At 41.3% G+C, this 24,653-nt stretch overlaps 1 protein-coding gene across 1 annotated transcript; it reads left to right on the forward strand.

The window, feature by feature from the left end:
• Positions 1 to 1,234: 1,234 nt before the first annotated feature.
• TTLL12 (tubulin tyrosine ligase like 12) lies at positions 1,235 to 24,653 on the forward strand. Its single transcript, XM_083365554.1, has 14 exons — positions 1,235 to 1,695; positions 6,075 to 6,247; positions 8,344 to 8,542; positions 10,158 to 10,317; positions 11,172 to 11,305; positions 13,148 to 13,224; positions 14,484 to 14,600; positions 14,705 to 14,899; positions 15,720 to 15,831; positions 16,974 to 17,125; positions 17,226 to 17,307; positions 18,142 to 18,210; positions 19,323 to 19,461; positions 22,079 to 24,653. Exons 1-14 carry the CDS (start codon positions 1,576 to 1,578, stop codon positions 22,228 to 22,230), a joined length of 1,881 nt encoding a protein of 626 aa, XP_083221680.1. The 5' UTR covers positions 1,235 to 1,575; the 3' UTR covers positions 22,231 to 24,653.

A 24,653-nucleotide genomic window follows, 5' to 3' on the forward strand; every position in this document is an offset into this window, starting at 1 on the left:
CTCAAGGTTGACTCAGCCTTGCGTCCTTTCGAGGTAGGGGGCTGCCTGCAATAAGCAGGTTCGAGTCCCACCAGGCTCAAGGTTGACTCAGCCTTTCATCCTTCCGAGGTAGGGGGCTGCCTTCAATAAGCAAGTTCGAGTCCCACCAGGCTCAAGGTTGACTCAGCCTTCCATCCTTCCGAGGTAGGAGGCTGCCTGCAATAAGCAGGTTCGAGTCCCACCAGGCTCAAGGTTGACTCAGCCTTCCATCCTTCCGAGGTAGAGGGTTTCCTGCAATAAGCAGGTTCAAGTCCCACCAGGCTCAAGGTTGACTCAGCCTTCCGTCCTTCCGAGGTAGGGGGCTGCCTGCAATAAGCAGGTTCGAGTCCCACCAGGCTCAAGGTTGACTCAGCCTTCCGTCCTTCCGAGGTAGGGGGCTGCCTGCAATAAGCAGGATCGAGTCCCACCAGGCTCAAGGTTGACTCAGCCTTCCATCCTTCCGAGGTAGGGGGCTGCCTGCAATAAGCAGGATCGAGTCCCACCAGGCTCAAGGTTGACTCAGCCTTCCGTCCTTCCGAGGTAGGGGGCTGCCTGCAATAAGCAGGTTCGAGTCCCACCAGGCTCAAGGTTGACTCAGCCTTCCATCCTTCCGAGGTAGGGGGCTGCCTGCAATAAGCAGGATCGAGTCCCACCAGGCTCAAGGTTGACTCAGCCTTCCGTCCTTCCGAGGTAGGGGGCTGCCTGCAATAAGCAGGTTCGAGTCCCACCAGGCTCAAGGTTGACTCAGCCTTCCATCCTTCCGAGGTAGGGGGCTGCCTGCAATAAGCAGGATCGAGTCCCACCAGGCTCAAGGTTGACTCAGCCTTCCATCCTTCTGAGGTAGGGGGCAATGAGCTGACTTTGTAATAATGCCGCTTGGGGGGGGGAGGGACGAAAGCCCTAATAAGCAGGCATATACATAGAATGAAAGCTATTGCTAAGCACATTGGTTTGTGCTTTAAATGGTAAGTTTAGAAGTAAGTTCGGAGAAGGGCAGGGATATAAATGGGATTTTTTTTAAAAAAAAATGTGGGACTTCCAAGCGCTCCATCAGGGCCACACACCACTTGGAGCTCTTGGGCCCCGCTCTGCGACCATCCCCGCTCTGCACCACAATCCCTTAAAGCAGCTTCGTCCCCGAATCCCCCCCCCCTCAGCTGCTCGGAAGAGATTCGGCCAAATCCCCTTTCGGGATCCGGCGCCGCCAAAGAAGCTGCCGCAGGGCCCGCAGAAGGCGAAAGCGGAAAATCCACAGCGTGAGGGGGCTTGGCGTCCTGGCCCGCAGAAGCGAGCCGCCTCGGCCTGCAAAAGGGCGCCTTGGAGAGACAGAGGGCCCCCACCCCGCAAGGAGTCGGGAAGCGCCGCAGGTCCCCGAAAAGGGCTGCTGGGAGAGGCTCCAAAACGATAGGCCGCGACGCATCCGCAAGCACACCGCCTCCCGGGCAAGCCCGGGCTTCCCCTTTAAGGCTCCACCCGTCCCGCTGGGCCGCCGCCAGAGACGGAGGAGAAAGGCTGGCGAGGAGGCCGAGCGGCGGCGGCGGCGGCAGCAGCAGCAACATGGCGGCGGGCGAGAACGACGCGTATCTGGCCTTCGCGGCTTTGCACGGGCCCGCGCTCAGCGCCTCCGCGGTGCCGCCGCACTACTGGCCCAGCCTGTGGCGAAAGCTGGAAAATGAGGTGGGTTGCCGGGTCAGGGAGGCGAAGAACCGGCGGGGCTGAAATCTCGGGAGGCCCGCCGAGTTCCGCCGAGGAAAGCGAAAGGCGCGCAAAAGGCGCGCTGAGTCCGCGTATCCGGCGGGGGACCAGGAGAGGAGTACGGCGCCCAGGCCTTGCGCTGCCGTCGCTTTGGAAGTTGAGGGCGGAGGAAAAAAAGCTGCTGTGCCCGGGAAGCTTCCACTAGTCCAGGGGCTAGGCAACCTTGGCTCTTTTATGACTCGTGGACTTCAACTCCCAGAATTCCTGAGCCAGCCGTGCTGAGGGAAAACGGAGAGGATTCCAAGCTGAGCCGTGCCGGCTCAGGAATTCTGGGAGTTGAAGTCCACGAGTCATAAAAGCCAAGGTTGCCTAGCCCCTGTACAGTTGGGGAAGCTTTCGCCTCTTAATAACGTTGGCTCCGCTTCCCGCTCTTTCTTCTCTTCTCAGGGGACTTAAAAGTAATGTGGAGGTTTTAGTAATTCTCATAAAAAGAAACCCGGGTGTTTGCGCTGGCCTTGCCCTCTACAAAGTCTCCAACCTTTGGGGCGCAGTGGATGAGAAATGCTGCCCTGCTGGCTGAGGTTGCTTACCTCAGGTGGATAGTTTCTTGGGCAAAAGGTGGCTCAAGGAAAAATAGTGACTCGGAGATTTTAAAAAAAGGACTGAACCAATTGAATTAGTTCAAGAATTTGTTGTTGTTTTATTAAAGAGTTTTACAAAATAATTTTTTACAAAACATCCCCAAAACCCACCCACCCCAAAAAACCCCTTCCCCCCCACTTCCCAGAGCTGAATACAGGGTCATAAATATAATAATCATATTCTAACTAAAATTATCCATTATAAAATTAACCAAATTCATAATGTGCTTTAACTCCCCTTTAAAAAAATTGTTGTTTTAATCATTTGATCTTGTCTTGGTGACTTTATGAGCAAGTGCTCTCCAGACTACCCTATCAAGCCGAGTTTTTTTTTCCTATTCTTTTATGTTCAACTCTGTATTAGGTTTGATACAAAAAGGTGTGTGTTCTTTGCTTGCCCCTTCTTCATTCCTAGCATCGTTGCCTTCTCCAATGAATTTGCACATGTGACCTGGGCAAAGTAAAATCAGAAAGTCTTGTGTTTTTAGCATCTAGTGATGTGTCTGGTTTTATACAATTTTAACACATCTCTGTTAGTTATTGTGGCTGTCCATGGCATACACAGTAATTTATGCCAACACCTCAGTTCAAAGGCATCAGTTCTTAGATCAGCCATTTGTAGTGTCCAACTCTCACACCCATACAACATCATAGGGAAAACTATTGCTCTAACTAGCCTGCTTTTTATATTTCAATCAATATCCCTACTTTTCCAGATCTCATTTATGATAACCATTGCAGAGCAACCTAAGGTTATCCTACATTTGATTTCAGAAGGAGAACTGCCATCGTGAACTATTTTGGATCCAAGGAACATAAATTCTGGAACTAATTCAATTTCCTCCTTGTTGATTTTAACTGTCTCATGTCCATTTGCAGCTGTTATCATTATCTTTTTTCCTGATGTTAAGGCTCAATCCTACTTTTCCACCTTCTTCCTCGATTTTCCAGATCATTTTTTCAAGGTCTTTCTTATTTTCAGCCAGTGGTATCATCTACAATAGTATCATCTGCATACTTCAAATTATTTATGCTTCTTCCCCCAATCTTCACTCCAACACCAGGCAGTTCCAGATCTAATTTCCGCATGACCACTTCAGCTTACAGATTGAACAAAAAAAGCTGATCAAATACATCCCTGTCCAACTCCTTTAATGATTCTGACCCAGTCTGTGTCACTTTTGCTTCCTGATCAATGTACAGTGACTGGATGAGTCTGATCAGGTAAATTGGGACACCAGGATCATGCAAAGCTACCCATAGCTTATTGTCTTCCTCACAGTCAAAAGCTTTTCTGTAATCAATAAAGCACCCATAAAGATCTTTTTCATAGTGACAAGACTTTTCCATAATCCATCTAACATTGGCAATTGATCTCGAGTGTCGCGCCCCTTTCTAAAGCCAGTTTGTACATCGGCTAACTCTTGATCAATGACTGTTTAATGATTTTTAACAGAATCTTTCTTGCAAGAAAAATCAATGCATCGTGCAATAATTGGAGCAGTCTTTGTCATTGCCTTTCTTTACTCATGGGATGAAAACAGATCTTTTTGAGTCCTGAGGCCATTAGCATGTAGTGCATACCTCTTGACATAGGGCAGTGATAATGTTAACTGGCGCTGGTCTTAGTAATTCCATATATATTCCATTAATACATGGCCCATTCTATTCCTTCTTTCAAGATATTTGGTTCTTTGTTAATTGGGCTCTCATCTTTACCATCTTGATGGTAAGTCAAACTACTATAGAGTCCTTTTCTATACAGTATTCTTTCCACCTGTTCTTGATCTTCTGCTGATCACTTAATGCATTCCTCTTGTGGTCTCTAACATTTCCTTGCCGAGCTGAAAAGCTGGATCTCATCATTTTCACTACAGGAAACATGTCCTTAGTACAGACATGTCAAACTCGTGACATCACGTAATGTTGCACAACGTATCGGGACAGTTTTGCCATTGCCGGCAATGGGGTGGGCGCAGTTTCCGGATGACGTGTCCGGCCCATGGGCCGGCAGTTTGACACCCCTGCCTTAGTATGTCCCTTCTTCCTATTAGTTTCTTCCAGAGGTTGACACTGCTCCTCCCACTGCCTATTTTTGTCTTTCATGGCTTCTCGTTGGAAAATTGCATTCAGCTTTTTAAGTTTATCCTTATTACCTTTGGCTGCCTTTCACTGATCAGCTATTTCAATGGTGTCGTCAGATAGCCACTTGTTTGTTCTGTTTGGTTTTTGGCATGACACATACTTTCCAACAATTTCAATAAAATTGCCTTGGATCTTTCACCACTGTTCATTTGGGTCTTTCCCTTCTAAATTCAGTAGTTCAGACCTATTCTTAATTTCTATGGCACACATAGGTTAGATATTGTTCACACTGAATTTTGGGGGGAATATTACCTTTTTTTCACCTTGCACAGTTTAAGGTTAAGTTTAGCCACTAATAAATGATGGTCTGAGCTACAATCAGCCCCAGGAGGTGTCTTAACAGATGCAACTGAACCTTTTCAGCATTGTTGGCATAAAATGAAGTCTATCTTAATTTCAGTGCTGTCCGTTTGGTGCTGCCCATGTGTATAAAAGTTGTTTGTGTTGCATAAGCCACGTGTTCATTATGCTGAGATGATTTTCCTGGCAAACTTGCATAGATGACGGCTAACTTCATTCCGTCATTGCCTACTATTCTTGCAATGTCTCCTTGGCCCACTTTTGCACTGAAATTGCCCACAATATACAAAAGATCCTGTTTTGATATTTGCTTGAGAGCACATTGAAGCTCACTGTAAAAAAGTTCAATTTCATAATCATTTGAGTCTAAAGTTGGGGGCGTAGATTTGTAGTATGACGGTGTTGAATGACTTGCTTTGAATTTGGATAGATATTATGCGATGGCTGTATACTCTGTGATTCTCAACACCAGGGGTCTTCAAACCTGGCCCTTTTATACTTGTGGACTTCAACTCCCAGAATTCCTCAGCCAGGCTGGCTGAGGAATTCTGGGAATTGAAGTCCACAAGTATAAAAGGGCCAAATTTGAAGACCCCTGCTCAACACATTTAGCTGCTTATTTGCTTATGCAGAATGCAACTCCTTTTTGTCTGATGCTATCATTTCCAGAAAAATAAAATATTGCCCTGCTGCTTGTTGCCATTGCGCCCACCACTTCTCTGCACTCACCTGCTGCCACCAGATTTTGCCTGCTCACTCACCCGCTCATTCACTAGTTGCATGCTCGTAGCACCCGCTACTGGTCCTCTTGTTTTTTTCTTCTCCTTTTTCCTTCTCCCATCTTCTGTCTTCTTCTGCTCGCTCTTCCTCACTTCCTGTCTGGTTGTTTGCTGACTGTGCTCAGAAGTGGGTGTTGAAATCAGATGCCAAAAAGAGTGATGGTACCCAACTCTTTCTTACTATATTTGTGTTCTTGGTTAACCTTGCTATGAAAGTTGAGTTGCTTCAAAATGGGTGATGGGAGATTGTGATCTTTGGCTACAAGCAGTGGTTCCCATATTCTGGTTACCACAAGTAGTTTCTTGTTATTGTTACTGTTTTAAAAATATATGCCACCTAACTCCTTAACAGTAAGGCAGATGTGGTTTGCCATTGTCTTCTTCTAAGAAGATATTTTGATATCCACTTGTATTTCGCACCCTGGTGCTTCCCCTGAAGTACTAGCTAGATCAGATATTGCTCTTCAATTGTCAATATTTTTGGTTATGATTCTAGGTCTTCGATGCAGGTGAATATTTTGGGATAATGCAGGTGGAAGAAGCAAACGAAGAAAGAAATAACGAAGAAACAGGGGAGGAGCTGAAAAGGAAATCCAATCTTGACAATGAACTTTGCTACAAAGTGATAGTCACAAAAGAAAATGGTCTTCAGGCGTCAGATTGTGACAGGTGAGTTTTTGCTTGAAAACACTTAAATTTTGTGATCTTTACAAAGTATTTGCAGGATCATGATTCTAGTTAGTTTCCCAGCGTAATGGGGGAAGGAAAGGACCCAGGGACAAGACAGTTCTAATTCTTAACATCACCTCAGTATGTGTGTCTTTGTGACCACAGTGAAAAAAAACATCTCCCACCCCTTGAATGTCACACACATTTTGCCATTTTGCTGCAAACCTTTAGCAACATGAATGCTGGGAAAGTTACATGCAAGCGGAGTGCATTCAGATGTCACATCATTTTGCATATATGTTTTTGAATGTTATCTTGCAGCAGAATATTTTGCTTGTAGTTAAACTTCAGTATTTTAACATTGATGCTCAAGGCTTTTAACCAGTTATTGGTTAAGAGAGCTTTTCTCCCACTGTGTTAAGATTGGGGAATTAGGCAGGTGCCTGACTTTCCACAGTTGTGGGAGATCCAGGATGTGTCATGTGGGAGAGGATCTTCTCTGTCATTGTACCTAATGATCCCCATGCTCTTTTCTTGGGAGAGATCAGATTGGTGCTAATATATTTATTTTACTGCATTTTGTAATTTATTTACTTGGCTTTATTTGATTTGTTTTACTGTAACTTGCAACAAGGTGCTCTGAACTGTAGGCCAGTTAGTAATTATTTTAAATGTCATTTAAATAAATACATAAAAAGGCAACCTAAGAGGGATTGTTCATAATGAAAGAAAAAAGGATTCAGGTCAGCAGGAACAGAGTTATTTCACTTATGGTACATAGGTTTAGTAACAAAATAGTTATATCAAAGTTTTCAGAGAAGGAATTTGAAAGAAGGTGGCATCTCAAGAGCTGAATTCTGCGTGGCGGGAGTTCTTTTGACTAGTGGTTGAAAGCCAAATGAATGGAAGCAACAGATCATAATATTCATAATATCTGCAATGTAAGCTTGTAATATCTGCAATGTAAGCTTGTAAGCCGCCCTGAGTCTTCGGAGAAGGGCGGGATATAAATGGAATTAAAATAAAAATGAAAAAATAAATAAATGAAGAAGATAAGGAGGACAAAGAAACCGAGGATTTGGAAAGTTTACATCAGCTGTGGTAAATTTTCCAGTGGAAACAGGAGCATGTTCTTGCAGTGAGTCAATTATAGGAAATATTTTTCTTCTTGAAACTGCTTCTACTGGAAACTGCTTTTCTACTCAAAATAGGAATAAATTGAAATTCTGATTTGGGGATTTATGGATTAGTTATGTTTGTTATTATAAAAATGGCTAGTATACATTAAATGTGTGAAAGGTAAAAAGTTGAGGTTTTTATTCTGCTGCACTGAAGAAAGTTGCAAGTTAATGCTTTTTTTCTTCTTTTTTCTCTTACCCCACAGTTCTTTCTCCCCGTCTTTTCCCTCCCCCATTGCCCTAATATCTTTGTTTCATTTGTATTTTACCACATATTATGAGCAGGGGGTTGGACTAGATGACCTCCAAGGTCCCTTCCAACTTCTTTTTATTTTTATTATTATTATTATTATTATTATTATTATTATTATTATTATTATTATTATTATTTAAGTTATATATAAGGAATATGGGGATACATGTAGTCCTCGGCTTACAACAGTTCATGGAGTGGTCAAAGTTACATCAGCACTGAAAACGGTGACTTACGACTGTTTTTCAGACTTACAACCATTGCAGCATCCCCATGGTCACGTAATCAAAATTCAGATACTTGGCACCTGGTTCATATGACGGTTGCAGTGTCCTGGGTTCATGTGATCACCTTTTGCGACCTTCTGACAAGCAAAGTCAATGGGGAAGCCGGTTTTCTCTTAACAGTCATCTTACTAGTTGAACAACTGCATTGATTCACATAACAACTGTGGCAAGAAAGATTGTAAAATGGGGCAAAACTCACTTAACAACTGTCTCACTAAGCAACAGAAATTGTGGTCATAAATCGAGGACTACCTGTACTCTGAAGTGGAAAAGAAATAAAAATAAATTTCCTAACCTTTTGCTTTGCTTTTGGATTTACATCACAGCAGAAGTTTATGTTCTATGAGCTTTATGCTTAACATGTCTTTGTCTTCCAAGCATTTTTCTTATTGATCACGCCTGGACGTACCGTGTGGAACATGCCCGCCAACAGCTTGTGCAGGTTCCTGGCCTGCTTCACAGAATGGCCAACTTAATGGGAATAGACTTCCATGGAGAGGTTCCAGATGAGGCAGTGGTCAATCAAGTCTTAGAAGAAATGTGGAGATACAACCAGACCTATCAGCTGTCATGTGGGGTATGCTCATAAGACAATGACTGAAGTTGTTAAAGATCCCTAGCTTTGATGTTGTAAGTCAACTATCTTATGGAAGCATCCTGAACAGGGATATTTCATCTCGTATGAAGAGGTATCTGCAAAATATAACTTTCAGCTTCAGGATTTTAAGTCCGCCTTTCCCAACCTACTGTCCTACAGTATAATTGGATTCTACAGCATAACTGGTACTGAATATTGTAGCTTTCCAACCCAATATAAAGAATACAAACCTAACAAAGCATTACAGCTTTATTTAGAGCTAGGTATTAAATATTTCTCAAAATTTAGGAGAAAGTGTGTTGGGTGCCTATTTGTACTTAAACATGAGCCAGCAGTGTGCTTCAGTTGCAAAAAAAAAGGCAATGTAATCCCAGAATGCATCAATAGTAGGATAGCATCAAGAGCACAAGAAGTGATAGTACAGTTCTGAACTATACCACTGAGGCCACACTTGGAATACTGTGTTCTATTCCGTCACCACAATACAAAAAAGATGCTGAGACCTTAAAAAGCGCGGAGAGAAGAGCAACAAAGATGATAAAGGGGTCTGGAGGCTAAACCGTAAGATGACTGATTAAGAGAAGTAGGTATATCTAGCACAAGGAAGAGAAGAATTAGGGATGACATGATAGCTCTTTTCCTGGACTTGAGTGGCAATCCCAGAGATAACAGAATTGACTTATTTTCCCAAGCATCTGTTGGTAGGACAAGAAGCAATGGGTGGAAACTCATTTAAGATCCTACTTGGAATTTAGGAGAAATTTCTTGACAGTGAGAGCAGTTAATCAATGGGACAGCTTGCTTTGCTGGAGGCAATCAAGAAAAGACTTGACACTTATTTGTTTAGGATAGTGTAAGGACTCCTGCCTTTGGCAGGGGATTGGGCTAGATCAGACATGTCAAACTCGTGATGTCACATGATGTTGCGCAACATATCGGCACTGGGGTGGGCGCGGCTTCCACGTGACGCATCCGGCCGATGGGCCGGCAGTTTGACACTAGATTCTAGATTCTAGAAGGTCCCTTCCAGTCCTATGATTCTAATTATCTGTGATATATTTGTGTAATGCCAAATGACATGAAAAGTAATTCAGAAAATTGGAATTTCATAGCACTAAATGCCAAAGGGTCACACAGAATTTCCTTCTGAAATCAACCATCCAGGTAGGAAGAGAACTTTAGCAACACAGTGCCTTCATTTGCTCATCTGGAAGTTCTATTTACAAGGATACGAAGAGTAATCTCAGCAGGTAGACATGGGCAACCTGTCTGAACTTGAAAACTAAACAAGGTCAAGTATGAATGGGAAACCTTCAAGGGATCTCAAAGCTATATCGGAAAGCCAAAACATCTTAAAAAAAGGCAGTAACATTTTTTTTTCATATGCTTGCCAAGAAAAGTACATGTTCATAAATTCATCAGAAATCACATTTATCTTGAGACTTGACTGTAATTTTAAAAATTGTTGAGGTTAATAGGAAGGGAAGCATGCAAAAAAAAATCAATGTAATAGAAGCACATTGTGTTGCCATGATATATTAAGATAGCTTCTTATTGATGCATTTTTGCTTTTTATATATGTATATATGCACAGACAGCTGAGGAGAAAGTCCCAGTTTGGTACATTATGGATGAATTTGGATCCCGAATCCAGCATTCAGATGAGCCCACTTTTGCAACAGCACCTTTGTTTTACATGCCACAACAAATTGCTTATACTATTCTCTGGCCCTTAAGAGACCTTGAGAACGGTGGTAAGTATGTCTGTGTTCCCATTCTGCTTTTGGAGTAGGATAAACGTTCAATCATATCAACTGCTTGTAAATTCAACATTGATTCTTTGAAAACTGGACAAGGGGGTGCATTTTATGGCCTTCTTTCAAAGCACTGCTTTTGTCATTGAAATCTGTGCGGGAAGGAAAATGGAAATTGTATCGGTATGTAAGTGTTTATAGTCTCAATCCAGCACCACATATTGTTCTTAAAAACATACCAGACTCAAAAAAAACCCAACCACAAAACCCTGGCATTAAATCCAATACATATTCTAGAACAGCTCACATTCAACTGCGTCCAGAAGGTGGGTAAAGTCAAGCTAAGCCAAGCTGTCATAATGGGAGGCCACTCCAGAGGGCTGGTGAGGCTACAAAAAAACAATGTTTCTGTTTCCCATATCTCCCCAAAGTGGGGAACCCCCAGTTGCTTATCCTAGCGGCTGCAACATTTAATTCCAACTCTTTTAACTGCATGGAAATCCCCCACTAAACCAAGATACAGGTGATCAGATTTTACTCTGCTGGTAGATCTAGAGTGATTTTAAGTCATCGTTCAAAAAGGGGCAATAGCAACATATCAACTTCTCCTTCACTTGAATCCCAACAATGGTATTGTTGAAATGCAGAATGCATCACCAGGAACGCATTTTGGCAACAAAGGATTATGAGTTCAGTGCAGTTCTGGTACTCAACTAATTTTTACATTCATACACCTCAAATAGATGCCTATTGCCTCAGCCAGATTTGGGGGAAGAATCCCAGAAGTCTGCTCTTTTGTCTGTTTCTATCGTTCACTGCAGAGTTTTGAATTCTTTCAATTCTTTTCTTTGCAGAAGAAGTAACCCGGGATTACGCCTATGGGGAAATGGATTGTTTAATTAGAAAATGTCGGCTGCTGCCATGGAGATCCAGTGAGCTGCTCAATATCAGCTGTTTCATTAATGAACCCTCAGATGATCACTATCAGGTACATTTTTTTAAAAAAAAAGATAGTTAAAAATCAATCTAATTTAGCTGTAGACCTACCATAGCTTCATTCTAGGAAGCTCTTGGTGACTTTTCATCTGGAGGTTAAGATACAGACTTTGTTTTTGTGGTTTCACACGTTCTGTTCTTTTAATTAACAAAGAAAAAAGGTAGTAGCAAACTATTTCTGCAAATCTAGTGAAAACTACAGAAACTAGCCCAGGCAGCTGTCATGAATCAACAGTGACTTGAAGGCACAATAATATTTTGTGTGTGTGTGTGTGCATGTGCGCGTGCATACACACATACACAAACATACATATTCATACACGTATCAAATAGGATTGTGGATGATTTAAAAAATGATTCAGGAAGGAATTGTAAATTTGATACCAGCATTGCATCAAAGGAACCATATCTTTTTTCAGACTTCCACAAAAATCTAGGAGGGAAAAGATGCAGCTGCTTTAATGAGCTGGCTTACTAGAGCTTGTTTGATTACTGTAACTCCCAAACCAAACAACATTGTTCTGAGGAAATTATGAAATGTCCTTTGGACAATGAAGAACAGAGGGAACCTGTCAATACAGGAGCAGTAGAGATAAGAGGGACGGGGGGGGGCGGAAGGAAGGAAGGAAAAGAAAGAGAAAGAAAGAAAGAAAGAAAGAAAGAAAGAAAGAAAGAAAGAAAGACAGAAAGACAGAAAGACAGAAAGACAGAAAGAAAAAGAAAGAAAGATGATGGAGAGTCAGGGAGTCCTTGTAATTCTCCCTTACAGCCACCAAGAGAAATTTGTGAATTTTCTCCTCATAGCAACAGCAATCAAGCTGGGGCAAGGAAGGGCAGGGAGATCAAAGTAAACTCTCTACAGGAGTGCAATAATTATGAATTTATAGAATAAATCCTTTCCCAGAGACAGTGATACAGTTGCTAATCTGTGAACACCTAGAAATGAACAAGGCAATTACTAGAAGACAGCAAGGGGTTTGTTAAAAACATATGCCAAACAAACCTTATTTCTTTCTTTGATAAAAATGACTAAATTTATGCATTAGGAAGATACTGTGAACATACTATACTTAGACTTGTGATATAATAAACCACTACCACTACTTCTTGATAAAATAGAACTATGTGGGATAGACCAGGGGACCTCAACCTTGGCAACTTTAAGACTTGTGGACTTCATTTTTCAGAATTCTGGGAGTTGAAGTCCACATGTCTTAAAGTTGCCAAGGTTGAGGACCCCTGGCATAGACGGTACCACCATTAGATGGATTCACAGTTGGCTGACTAACCACACTCAGCATATACTCCTTAATGGAACTGCATCTACATGGAGGGAAGAATGCAGTATAGGGTATCTCAGAGTTCAAACCTTAATAGCTGTAATGATTCAGTTAACAACTGTGGCAAGAAATGTAGTAAAATGGGACAAAACTCACTTAACAGCAGCATACATTTTGGGCTCAATTGTGGTCATAAGTTGAGAACTACCTTGTATTGGGTGTTCTAGTCTTCATAAATGACCTAGATGAGGAGATAGACTTACTTCCCTGGGCATAGGTCCTGTGCAATTCTGGATGATACGGGGCTGGAGACTGAAAATCGTTCTTAACAAGCGCGGTAATGGTAGTGCAGACATGGATGACATTCTTTGATTCAAAGCCTGGTTATTTGTTGGGTAGCTTAATTGCAGTCAGCTGCTTTTCTGCCCACATCACCTTTTTTGCCCAATAGGCTACAAAGTGAACAGATGGTTCATGCTGAAGTTCGGAAGTGTTTGCTTGCAAAGGATAAGGTGAAATTTAAACTGATGAGGTTCTATGTGTGTGCATTTCAGGCGATATTAACTGAAAACAAAGAAAAACTGCCTGCTTCAATAAAGCTTCCCATTTACGAGAAGAATAAAATCTTCAAGTACGTATTTCCGAATGTTTTTGCCTGCTAGATAAGCATCTAACTGCTTTGTTTTTGGTTTTTTTGGTTTTTTTTTAAAAAAAGCAGCTTTTCAAAGAATGGAAACCCCTCTGTAACCAGGAATTTATCATCTTTTGTCTTGGATGGGATTGCAGTAACTCAGAAGGACCAGGTGCGCAACCTGGGCGTTTTCCTGGTCTCACAGTTCCTGCTTGAAAAACAGGCGGCAGCTAGGGCCTTTGTTCAGCTTTGTGTTGTGTGCCAGTTATGCCTTTTCCCAGACAGGAAGTTTCTCTACTCAGTCACTCATGTTTCGGTTAATTCCTATTTGGACTGTTGCAACAAGCTGTACATGGGGCTACCCTTGAAAAGTATCTGAAAGTTTCAGCTGGTGCAAAATGTGACTGCATGTGCAATTTTAGACACCCAAAGAATGACGCAGGTAACTGCTCTGCAACCTGCACTGGGTGCCAATTTCCTTCTGGATCCCAATCAAGGTGTTGGTTGTCACCTATAGAGCCCTATGTGGCATGGGGTCAGGCTACCTGTAGAACCATCTTCAACCCATTGCATTAGCCCAGGGGTAGGCAACCTCGGCTCTTTTATGACTCATGGACTTCAACTCCCAGAATTCCTGAGCCAGCTTGGCTGGCTCAGGAATTCTGGGAGTTGAAGTCCATGAGTCATAAAAGAGCTGAGGTTGCCTACCCCTGCATTAGCCCATCCCAGCTTATCAAACAGGGAAGGGATATTGCAGACCCTGTCAGTTAAAAGTCTAAAGAACTCTGGTTAGTCCTGAAAGCTCTTCCTTTGTCCTTTAACTCATTTTAATCACCCTCGCCTCCTTACAATGTTTAACTTTTATATATACTGTTTTATATTTTAACATCTTATTACGTATTTCCCGGAATCCTTGTTTGAGGGTTATGAGTAGTTCAAAAATGTGAAAAGTAAACAAACAAACAATACTGTTGCATGAATCTTTGGTGATTTGTACTGTCTTCCAATCTGTTTTCAAGCCTATTGTGAAGTGCTGATATTAACTTAAATCGCCTGAAATAAATTATTGATTCTCCCCCCACCCCCCATATATGTATCTGCCCAACTGCTAATATTACATGGTCCAAACAACAACTCAGAAGGGTTGACGTATACAAATTATTCTCCACAGTAGAATAGAAATATTTCTCAGGAATGTCAGGTGTGTTACAACTTCCGAAATGCATAATCTCTCTTCATTTTCACGATCTTTCTGCTAGAGTTTACACCGATCTCCAGCAGGTGCGTCAGAACCTGAGTCACCCCCGTTTTGAGTTTACGGACTTGGAACAAGAAGCTGATATCCTCTACATCTTCTCCCACTTCAAAGATTACAGGTTACACAGCTATTTCCCTGCAAGTAACAATTATTTTTACCTATTCAGCATCTGTATATTTGACTAAGGGGTCCCCTGTGCTAAATGCCTTCCTGCTCTTTCAGAAAACTAAGTGAAGAAAAACCTCACGTGATGGTGAATCAGTTTCCGTGTGAGAATCTCTTGACTGTGAAGGACTGCCTGGCCTCCATTTCAAGAAGAGTTGGAAATTCAGAGGGGCCAAAATGGCTACCTCACACTTTCAATCTTTGCACCGAATTGCCACAGTTCATCAGTTTCTTTCAGCAACGTGAGAACAGGTATAGGGCAACTAATGCATTGTCATCTTCCCTAATATTAGCATCCATTCTTATTTTGTAGATGTCAGATGGAGAGAGATAAAAGGGAATCCTTATGGCACCTCCAGGAATACTCATTTTTCCTAGAGATGGGAGGTGGGATAAAAGCCTCATTCTGTGTGAAAGCTCTGAAGTTCTCCAGTTTTATAACATGGAGAAAGGGACAGAAAATTAGATGTAGATATATTTTACACACATACACCCACATATGTGTGTATGTATGTGTATGTATGTATGTGAACCATCATTCCCAACTCTACTTAGAAGTCTTTATGCTGAAAATCACTATATAAAATTACATTATGCTGTACTAAGTAAGCGGTTAAGAATAGCTTTGCTTATTGTCAACCTTCATTCTGTTCTCATAATGGGAACTTGTAATTACTTGTTAGAAACTGAAAGAATGCATTTGTTGGTATGTGTTTGTAGGTATGTTTGTATGTATTTATGTATTTAGATTTATACTTTGTCTTTCAAGAGAGCTTTCCCCCCTCAAATTTCCCATATAGTAGATTGGGCCTAGAGAGTGACTAATTCAAAGTCACCTTGTGAGATCCCATGGCTGAGGATGGATTTGATCCTGTCTCTCCAGTCATGGCCCAACACGTAAATCAATGTGCCATGCTGATTTTCTGCACCTAGCTCTACAGGAATAATAATCAAAAGGATTGGAATTAAATAAAACAAACATGTGACACCATGATAAAAGTTGATCTGAGGAAAAGACGCTTACCTTCAGACATTAAACACAATGCCCTTTCTTCTGTGGATCCTAATCTAGAGGAAAAGACAATCATTGGATCTGCAAGCCATGGAATTTGGCCAGAGGTCTGGACACTCACATCACCAAAAGTCTTAACAACATCATCAGACAGAGAGAGAGCATCCCTAAGGTCAGAGCGAAAAGACGCCTTTCAAAAAAAACGGTTGCTATTTTACTGGAAAAGCCTGAAGCAGATCAAGTTTTCTCTTTCCTTCACTCCTTTCTTTTGGAGCTGCTTGAACTTGCTGCAACCTCACAGTGTTTGAAGCGTTGTGCTTTCTTCATAGTACAAGCCACATCTTTCTGATGTCAGGACAATAAGGGAATTTTGGTCTTGGCAGTTTTTCATTCCTTACGTTCTTCCTCTTAAAGAATTTTCAGTGCACTTTTGTTCCAAAATACATCACTAAGCATAAATTACTGAAGTCCTCAACTTGCAGCCATTCCTTTAGTGACCACTTGAAGTTACAATGGCACTGAAAAAAAGTTAACTTATGATCGGTTTTCACACTTAACAACAGTTGCAACATCTCCATGGTCATGTGATTAAAAGTCGGTCACTTGGCAGCTGGCATGTGTTTATGACGGTTGCAGCATCTCAGGGTCACGTGATTACAATTTGTAACTTTCCCAGCCACCTTCCAACAAGCAAAGTCAGTGGGGGAACCCAGATTTGCTTAACAACTGTGGCAAAAACAGATTGTAAAACGGCACATGTACTGTAGGTGCATGTTTATAGATTTAAAATTCTCCCTGCAAAATAAGTTCATTTCTTAGACCTATTTCCCACAAAAAACTGAGAGAAACGCCACTGGGGATTGTAGCTAGAAGCTGCAAACAACTACACCATCTTGCTTGAGTTCAGGTTCATCCTGAACGCCATAACAGGATTCAGGCCTTCTATAGCAGTTCTGGTTACTCAGAATGGAGATATACAATTATTATCAGTGCCTCACCCCAGATCTATGAATGACTTTCCCCAGCACTTTCATAGAGATGGTAAATAGGGGGAAGATAACCAAGTCTTGAGGGACCCTATAAGTAAGGACCTATCTGAGAAGTTGACACAGTTTACCTATTTAGAGAGTTTCTCATCTTTCAAAATGGCACATCTTACAGATTTTAAATTTCTTAAATTTCTTTAGCATCTGTAGTAGCTATTTTGTTTTGAAGAGTTGGTTCAGAATTACTAGCTACCTTGCGTGCCCAATATTGGCTGTGTTCTAAGCAAAATTGATTTCTATCTTTTTAAAATAATTTCTGCTCTTTTAGGTAGTGTCTAAATATATTGAAAATCCGGTTTTGTTTCATCTTGAAGATGTGGGACTGGTTAAATTTGATGTCCGATATATCGTGCTGCTGAGATCAGTTAACCCACTCAAACTGTACGTTTACAATGTGTTTTGGCTCCGATTCTCAAATAGGTAATCATCATCTTCTACAGGGGTATTAAGCTTGTGGAATTTCTGAATTTCATAAACTAACTTTGTGTCCCTGTCTGATTTCCCCCCCCCCCCTTTTAAGGCCATTTTCACTTGATGATTTAGACGATTATGAGAAGCATTTTACTGTAATGAATTATGCTCCTGGGATAACTTTAAAGCAAGTGAGTAAATGATAACAGAAAAATGAGATGTTACTTTCAAACTGTGATGACATTGGTATAGCTGGCAGGATCCATGTTAGGCTGAAGGTGAGGCCGTAGGACTGGATCAGTCAGGATTGCTTATGGGCAGCCCTTTTGAAGATAAACACCTCTAAATTTAAATGATTGTCTAGAAGTATCCATAGAGCTGCCTTTATTTTTTGAAGATACAAACATGTAAAATACCTACCAAAGCTTTAAAAAATATCATTCCAGGAATTATAGTTTGTATTGTTTCTCATAACAACAATATGGATTGATGTTGAGTTAATCAGTATTTATTTATTTATTTGTTTGTTTGTTTTTATAAACCGCCCTTCTCCCGAGGGACTCAGGGCGGTGTACAGAGTAAGGTAGGCAAACATAATGAAACAGTACTGAAAAACAATAATCAAAACAAACTGGGACCCCAATTAGAGCTATCAGGCCAGGCCGGACTGCTGGAATAGGTAATCAGTATAGTAAACAAGTTTTAATATATGTTCCAAGAAAAACTTGTTTGAAGCACAGTACAGCTAGTCTGTAATCAGCCAGTCAAATGTTATGATGAAAAGTAGGTTGATTGACCAAGCTGAGTTTCTTTTCCTTAATCTTTGGACAAACTGACAAAATTAATAATATATTGGGTAACCATTTTAAAATCAGCCATGAAACTCATTGCTTGAAATGTTGGCTATTATTCAAATCCCTCTCAGATTTTTATAGAACAACGAGTGGGGAAAGAAGAAATTCTACTGCAGAAGGTTAAAATAAAAACAAAGGAGAAAATATATAATCATTTTTTTTAATTTGCAGATCCATTATGATGAATTTATTCCTCTTTTTGAGAAGCAGTACTCAGAATATTCTTGGAAAGCTGTTGAAGTAAGTCGCTCTTGCTTCTATTTGCTGTTATAAATCACTTAAAATCTAATTTGAATAAAAATATTTTTTAAAAAACTAAAAATTTTAAAAAGTAGTAAACAATAAGCAAAAATTAACTTTTAACTATTTCAACGTTAACCACAAGAGGGAGCAAAAGACCAATTTTAAAAGGAGGGACCCAAATGATACAATATTGAAAAGATCATTAAAAAAAACTCCTGCATACAAGGTATCTTTAAAGAAAGAAGGATCCCAAGGCTACAAAGTTAGAAAAAGGGCTAAAAATAATACCATACCTTGAAACTGCAAGAAAAAAAACATAGTCTTGGGGGAAAAAATAGAGGTTTTTTTTTTGTCTAGCCAAGTCTTGCCACAAGATTCAACCAAGAAAATGATAAACTCCCAACTAAAGGAAGAAGTATGTATGACTGTATCCAAACTGAACACAGCAAGGAAAAAAACTGCCAAAAAAATCCTTTAGTTAGTTAGATAGATGACATGTCACTCATAGAAAAAAAAATATATATCAAGAAGAATGACTGCTGTCTAGTCCAGTCCAGCCCCACTGGAGCTAAGCAGTTGATTTCATATCCTCCCCTGGAAGAAAGCAGACATCTGGAAAAGGGACGTCATCAAGTGTTCCTGTGACAGGAAGAAAAATAGCCCAGTTTCCCCCCCCCAAAAAAACATGGTGTGTCTGTGTGATGGGAGACTCACTTCTCAGAGGAATGGAAACAGCAATTTGTAAACCAGACAATCAAGGGAGATATGTCGTTACGCACAGGAGCAAAGATCAAAGCTGTGACTGAAAAGCTTACCAAAATAATCAAGCCCACAGATTATTATCCCTTTCTCATCTTTCACGTGGAGTTGAATGATATGACAAAGAGCCTGAAAACATTATCAAGAGACTATAAGCAGCACAAAAACCAAAGAGTTAGGAGCACAGGTGGTGTTTTCATTCTGCAATGGAGGATTTTAGAAGTAAACCACTGGTTTAAGGGATAATGCAGTCGAGAGACACCCATCCTATCTCAAGCCATGTTTTAACCATTCTCAGTTTTTAAAAATGAGTGCTCAGGTGCATCAACCTCTGCATATCTTGTCCTTAGGAAGACATCTTTAAGGCATTCGCTGAGTTATTCCGAGCAGCTTGTGCCAAACCGGCACCGCTTGGCATCTGTGATTATCCATCTTCTCGAGCTGTCTATGCTATTGACCTGATGCTGAAATGGGAATCATCTGGTAACGGTGAGTCTTAGTGCCTGTTTCATTTCAATCAATCAATCAATCAAAACAGAGCTGGAAGAGACCTTGGAGGTCTTCTAGTCCAGCCCCCTGTTCAAGCAGGAGTTCCTGTATCATTTCAGATAAGTGGTTGCCCTGACTCTTCTTAAAAACCTCAAGTGATGAAGCACCTACAACTTCTGAAGGCAACTTCTGTTCCACTGGTTCATTGTCCTCACTGTTAGGAAGTTTCTCCTTAATTCCAGGTTGCTTCTCTCCTTGATTAGTTTCCATCCGTTGTTTCTTGTCTTGCCTCCTGGTGCTTTGGAAAATAAATTGACCCCCTCCTCGTTGTGGCAGCCTCCTAAATACTGGAATACTGCTATCATGTCCCCATCCCCATGATCAGGTGATCAAAATTCAGATGTTTGGCAACTGGTTCATATTTATGACGGTTGCTGTGTCCCAAGGTCAGGCGATCCCCTTTTGCGACCTTCTGACAAGCAAAGTCAGTCAGGAAGCCAGATTCACTTAACAACCAGGTGACTAACTTATCAACTGCAGTGATTCACTTAACTGTGGCAAGGAAGGTCATAAAATGGGGCAAAACTCACTTAACAGATGTCTCACTTAACAACAGAAATTTTGGGCTCAGTTGTGGTCTTAAGTCAAGGACTACCTGTATTGTTGCAGCCGAAGAGTGGGGGAGACAAAATCCTTTGTGATTCTTTTTTTATGGGATTTGGTGGCCTTGTCTTGTGCGGTTTTTTTTGCCCTCTGCCAAAAAAGCTGCTTTTAAGGGGTTTTTTGGGAATGGTATCGTATTGCAAACGAAATTGCTTAGATCTTGGTGAACCCCAGCCACGATACTAATTTTTGTTCATAAAATATGATATTTTGGAATAGAATTTCTTTAAAGTGAGCTAAAGGTTTAATATATGTGTAAAAGATTGTTATGTGGAAATAAGTGTTTCCCTTGACCTTTGGGAGGATCTGCAATGAACAGCTTGGAAAGGAACTGCAGGAATTTCCTGGCACCCCATCTTTTCTCTTGGGCATAAAAAGTCAGCACCCCAGTTGACTGGCAGTGTGGATGGCGAAGTGCTTCCGATCTGAGCCTGGGTTGCTTCAAGCTTCAAGCACTTCTAGCAGCTATTTTCTAAGATAGTGATGGTGAATCTTTTAGAGAACGAGTGCCCAAACTGCAACCCAAAATCCACTTACGGTATTTATCGCCGGGTGCCAGGTGGGCATGGCCCACTGGGTGGGTATGACTGTGGTGGTCATGGCAGATTGGGTGGGTGTGGCCAAGGTGGACATGGTCACCTCAATGTTGCTCATGGGGAGGGATGCCTGTGGAGGGTGGGCAGGGATGGAGGAGATCCAGGGGGTCTCTGGCAGGTGGGGCGGTAGGCAGGAGGCTCATCATGCGGGGTGAGGCGAGGCAGGGTGGGGGTGCCATTGCCATGGGGCAAGGCAAGGGCCAGGGTGGCTGCTGCCTGACACCATCGGTTCCCACACACACAGGCCAGCAAGCGCATGAGGGCCGACGGTGTCCATCAGCAGCCACAGCCTGCCGGCCCCTCGACTGGCGCACTCTGGGGCTCTGCAGCCCGTCACCCGCAGTTCAAAGAAGCCGCCTCTGAGTTGGATGGCCAGCTGGCAGTTGAGGAGGTGATGCAGTGGGTTGTGCCCAGGAAAAGGAGAGCATGCGAGGCCAGGAAAGACCGGATCGGGGAGGAGGGAGGGAAACCAGCCATGCTGGGATGCATCCGGCCACGTGGGACCTCGGCGAGTTAGTGGGCACTGCTTGAAGAGGGACGGTTGCCATCTTCGGGGCATGGCAAGTGTGCCCACAGAGAGGGCTCTGAGTGCCACCTCTGGCACGCATTCCATAGGTTCACCACCACTGTTCTAAGATGTCAGGAAAAATTCCTACTTCTTAGCTATCTCATCGTTCCTATACAGGTAAGTCCTCGACTTACGACCAACATAGAGCCCAAAATTTCTGCTGCTAAGTGAGACATTTGTTAAGTGAGTTTTATCCCATTTTACGACCTTTCTTGCCACACTTGTTCAGTACATCACTCCGGTTGATAAGTTATTAACCCAGTTGTTAAGTGAATCTGGCTTCTCCATTGACTTTGCTCGTTAGAAAGTCACAAAAGGTGGTCACGTGACCTTGGGACACAGCAACCGTCATAAATATGAAGCCGTTGCCAAGCGTTAGAATTTTGGTAACGTGATCATGGGGATGCCGCAAATGCCATTAGGTGTGAAAAACGGTCATACGTCACATTGTAACTTTGAAGAGTCACTAAGTGAACTGTTGTAAGTCGAGGACTACCTGTAACACGAATCAGAGAAGTAGCCCGTGTGGGTGTTAAATATTAGGGCTAATGCAATTGAGAGAGAGGCATTTCCTGTTCCAGGAGAGGTGAAATGGAGGAGAAAGTCTTCCTTCTGCAGCGCTGAGACAAGAGGCGGGCCCGGAGGAAAATTTATTGGGGGTCTTCTCCCTCAATTCACTGGCAATTCATCTTCTGGCGATTAGGCCACTTCCAATTAGGTCCACTTTCTGCTTCCTTTTGCGTTTTTTTTAATAGTTCACCTGCTATTTTTGTACTTATCTGTCTTCTAGGGAAGCAGCATATGCAACCCCAGATTCTAGAGGTGAATTTCAACCCTGATTGTGACAGAGCATGCAAATATCATCCATCATTCTTCAACGATGTTTTCGGTACCCTGTTTTTGGATGAGCCCAACAACTGCCATGTAACTTCTATTGTTTAGGCCCACATAACATAATTTGGCTAATGTGTATTTCAGAATGGTATATTTCAGTTCTGTGAGCTGCTTAGTGCAATTTTTTTTCCTGTAGTGTCTGTCAGAACAAAATGTCCCTTACGTCATATAGAATATATGCATAATGTACACGCAAGAAGTCATTTGCTTTTGAAAATATTCCCATCGGTCTGCTCAATTTGTCACAGCTTGCTTTAACAAAGTATGCTTTTACATATATATTGAAGATCACTGAGGTTTACTTGCAAGTCAGTTTCATTTTTGGCTATAATTAGCGTGTTTTTAATTTTTTCTGTGGAAGTATACCTGTACAGCATTTTTCAGCTTGCTTTACTTTCTTGATATACTGCATTTGAAGTAATTGAAGCCATTATTTTATCCAACAGAATTATGTTCCCACCTACTTCCTTTAAGATGCTTTGCTTAAATAATGATATGAAACTTATCATTTCAAAAGGTTCAGCTGCCTCATATGATCAATGATATTTCATTATTTTTAATAAACAATTATCAGCAAATTATTAATAATTTGACTTTGAAGTAACACCCAGCATTTGAATCTCAAGATAAAGATGCGGCAGCAAAAGTCAGAGATGGTTCTTTGCACCATAGATGTTTCTTTGAGATGTTTCCATTAGCATGAAGGATTCAAATCATGGCTCAGCTACCAAAACTAATTCTTCTTTTCATTTTGAAATATTAAATATATTCATGTCTACCCATCACCCTTTAATTAATGCCATTGAGAACCAGTTCTTTTCATGTTCTTTTTACAGTTGTTTCAGGACCATTCTGGGGAAGTTAAAAAAAAAGGCCCGTGATCGTGCTTGGTCTGTTTTACAATTGGTAAAGCACAAATTCTTTAAACTCTGAATTATTTTAGGATCTTTTTTTTTTGCCAAAAGAACCTGAATGTAGAATTCTGTCTTCTGTCCAGGACACACATTTTACCACTCAGAATAACTTTCCTAAGAAGGTGATTTAGATCCTGTTTAATTTATCGTATAGGAGCTGTGCCAACATCTTGGCTTCAAACAGTTCATGACAGCTGGCTTGTATTGGGTTCCTTTACACTTGCTATTTAACTTTCCTAGGTGCTCGAAACAACCTGGATTGGATGTTACCACTTGAATCATATAGCATAAAGCTCAGATCCTCAAAATGGAATCTTCTGTATTTTGTGGTCTTGAAAAACAAGATGAATTGTTTACTCCTCCTTAGAAAACTCATGACTTTTTTTGCATACAGTTCCCCATAAGGAGAATTCCTTGTAGAAATAGTCAGTGCTCTCATGAGCTCTCATGATGACGTCTGCTTAGAGAGTGCAGCGTTCATTTAACAACCACCATGTCACTAAACAAGTGCTGCAAAAAAATAAAAAATCAAGCATGGTCATGCGTTAACGATTGGCATGACTTACAATTGTAATTCCAGACTCAATTCTGGCCATTAGTTGAGGACTATGTCTAAGTGCCCTGGGTGCAATCCCAAACATCTGGAGTGCCACTTGAACAGATCAGCATTGACAAAATCATCAGTCAATTGCAAAAGGCAGCTTTACCTGGAAGAGCTTACAGCCTATGACATATTTAACATCGTCAAATAACAACATCTACTTATCCCAGGATATGTAGGGATTCAATAGTTGGATGAAAATGTCAAATCCAATCTAAACATCTGGTTGACTATGCAACTAACAATAATAATAATAATTGAAATGTATTATCTAATATTGCTGCCCACTTTCTTATCTTTCTTTTTCCAGTTTGCTAATCTGTTGCATTTATTTGAATACTCTTGGGACAGGAATTGGTCCTGCAGAATTCCAAACCGTTAACCTGAAAATCCTGTATTATTACAATTATTGCAATAACATAGCACAATGTTTAGTAAAGTTACTTTACTGCTTTGTAGGTAATACATGCACTAAAACATGTAATCAAATACAATATGAAAATCAGACCTGTATCGTAGCAAACAATACTTAATACATTTAAACATAGAATTAAGCTTTTTGCAAGGAAAGCAAAAGCACATGTATTTACTGGCCGTAAAATACTTAATGCCTTACTATTAAATGCTTCATCAGTTTTTTTATATCATGCTCTGAATTACAGCAAGTACTGCCTGCAGGATTATAAAAAAACAAAGGGCAGGATGAGTGTAGCAGAAGGCCAAGGCACAATTTGCAGTTTAGAACTGTTCTTATTAAGCGAGGCTTTTAATAATAGACTGGCATATGAAAAATCCACATTATTAAATACACATGCTATTAAGGTGGGTTGAGTTGCTGTTATTACTACAAAATAAACCCTTCCCAATGAATATGAGGCTGAATATTACTGTTCACATGAATGATCCACATTCTTACTGAATGGTGAGGTGGCATCTTGGATTTGGTGCTGTTGAAC

The sequence above is a fragment of the Vipera ursinii genome, assembly GCF_947247035.1.
Source record: "Vipera ursinii genome assembly, chromosome: 6".
Lineage (NCBI taxonomy): Eukaryota > Metazoa > Chordata > Lepidosauria > Squamata > Viperidae > Vipera > Vipera ursinii.

Excerpts from the sequence above, each read along its gene's own strand:
- TTLL12 (XM_083365554.1), top strand. The coding sequence starts at position 1,576 with ATGGCGGCGGGCGAGAACGACGCGTATCTGGCCTTCGCGGCTTTGCAC. Across the intron at positions 10,318-11,171 it reads AAGAGACCTTGAGAACGGTG|AAGAAGTAACCCGGGATTAC; the intron begins GTAAGTATGTCT and ends TTTTCTTTGCAG. Across the intron at positions 14,601-14,704 it reads TCCCACTTCAAAGATTACAG|AAAACTAAGTGAAGAAAAAC; the intron begins GTTACACAGCTA and ends CTGCTCTTTCAG.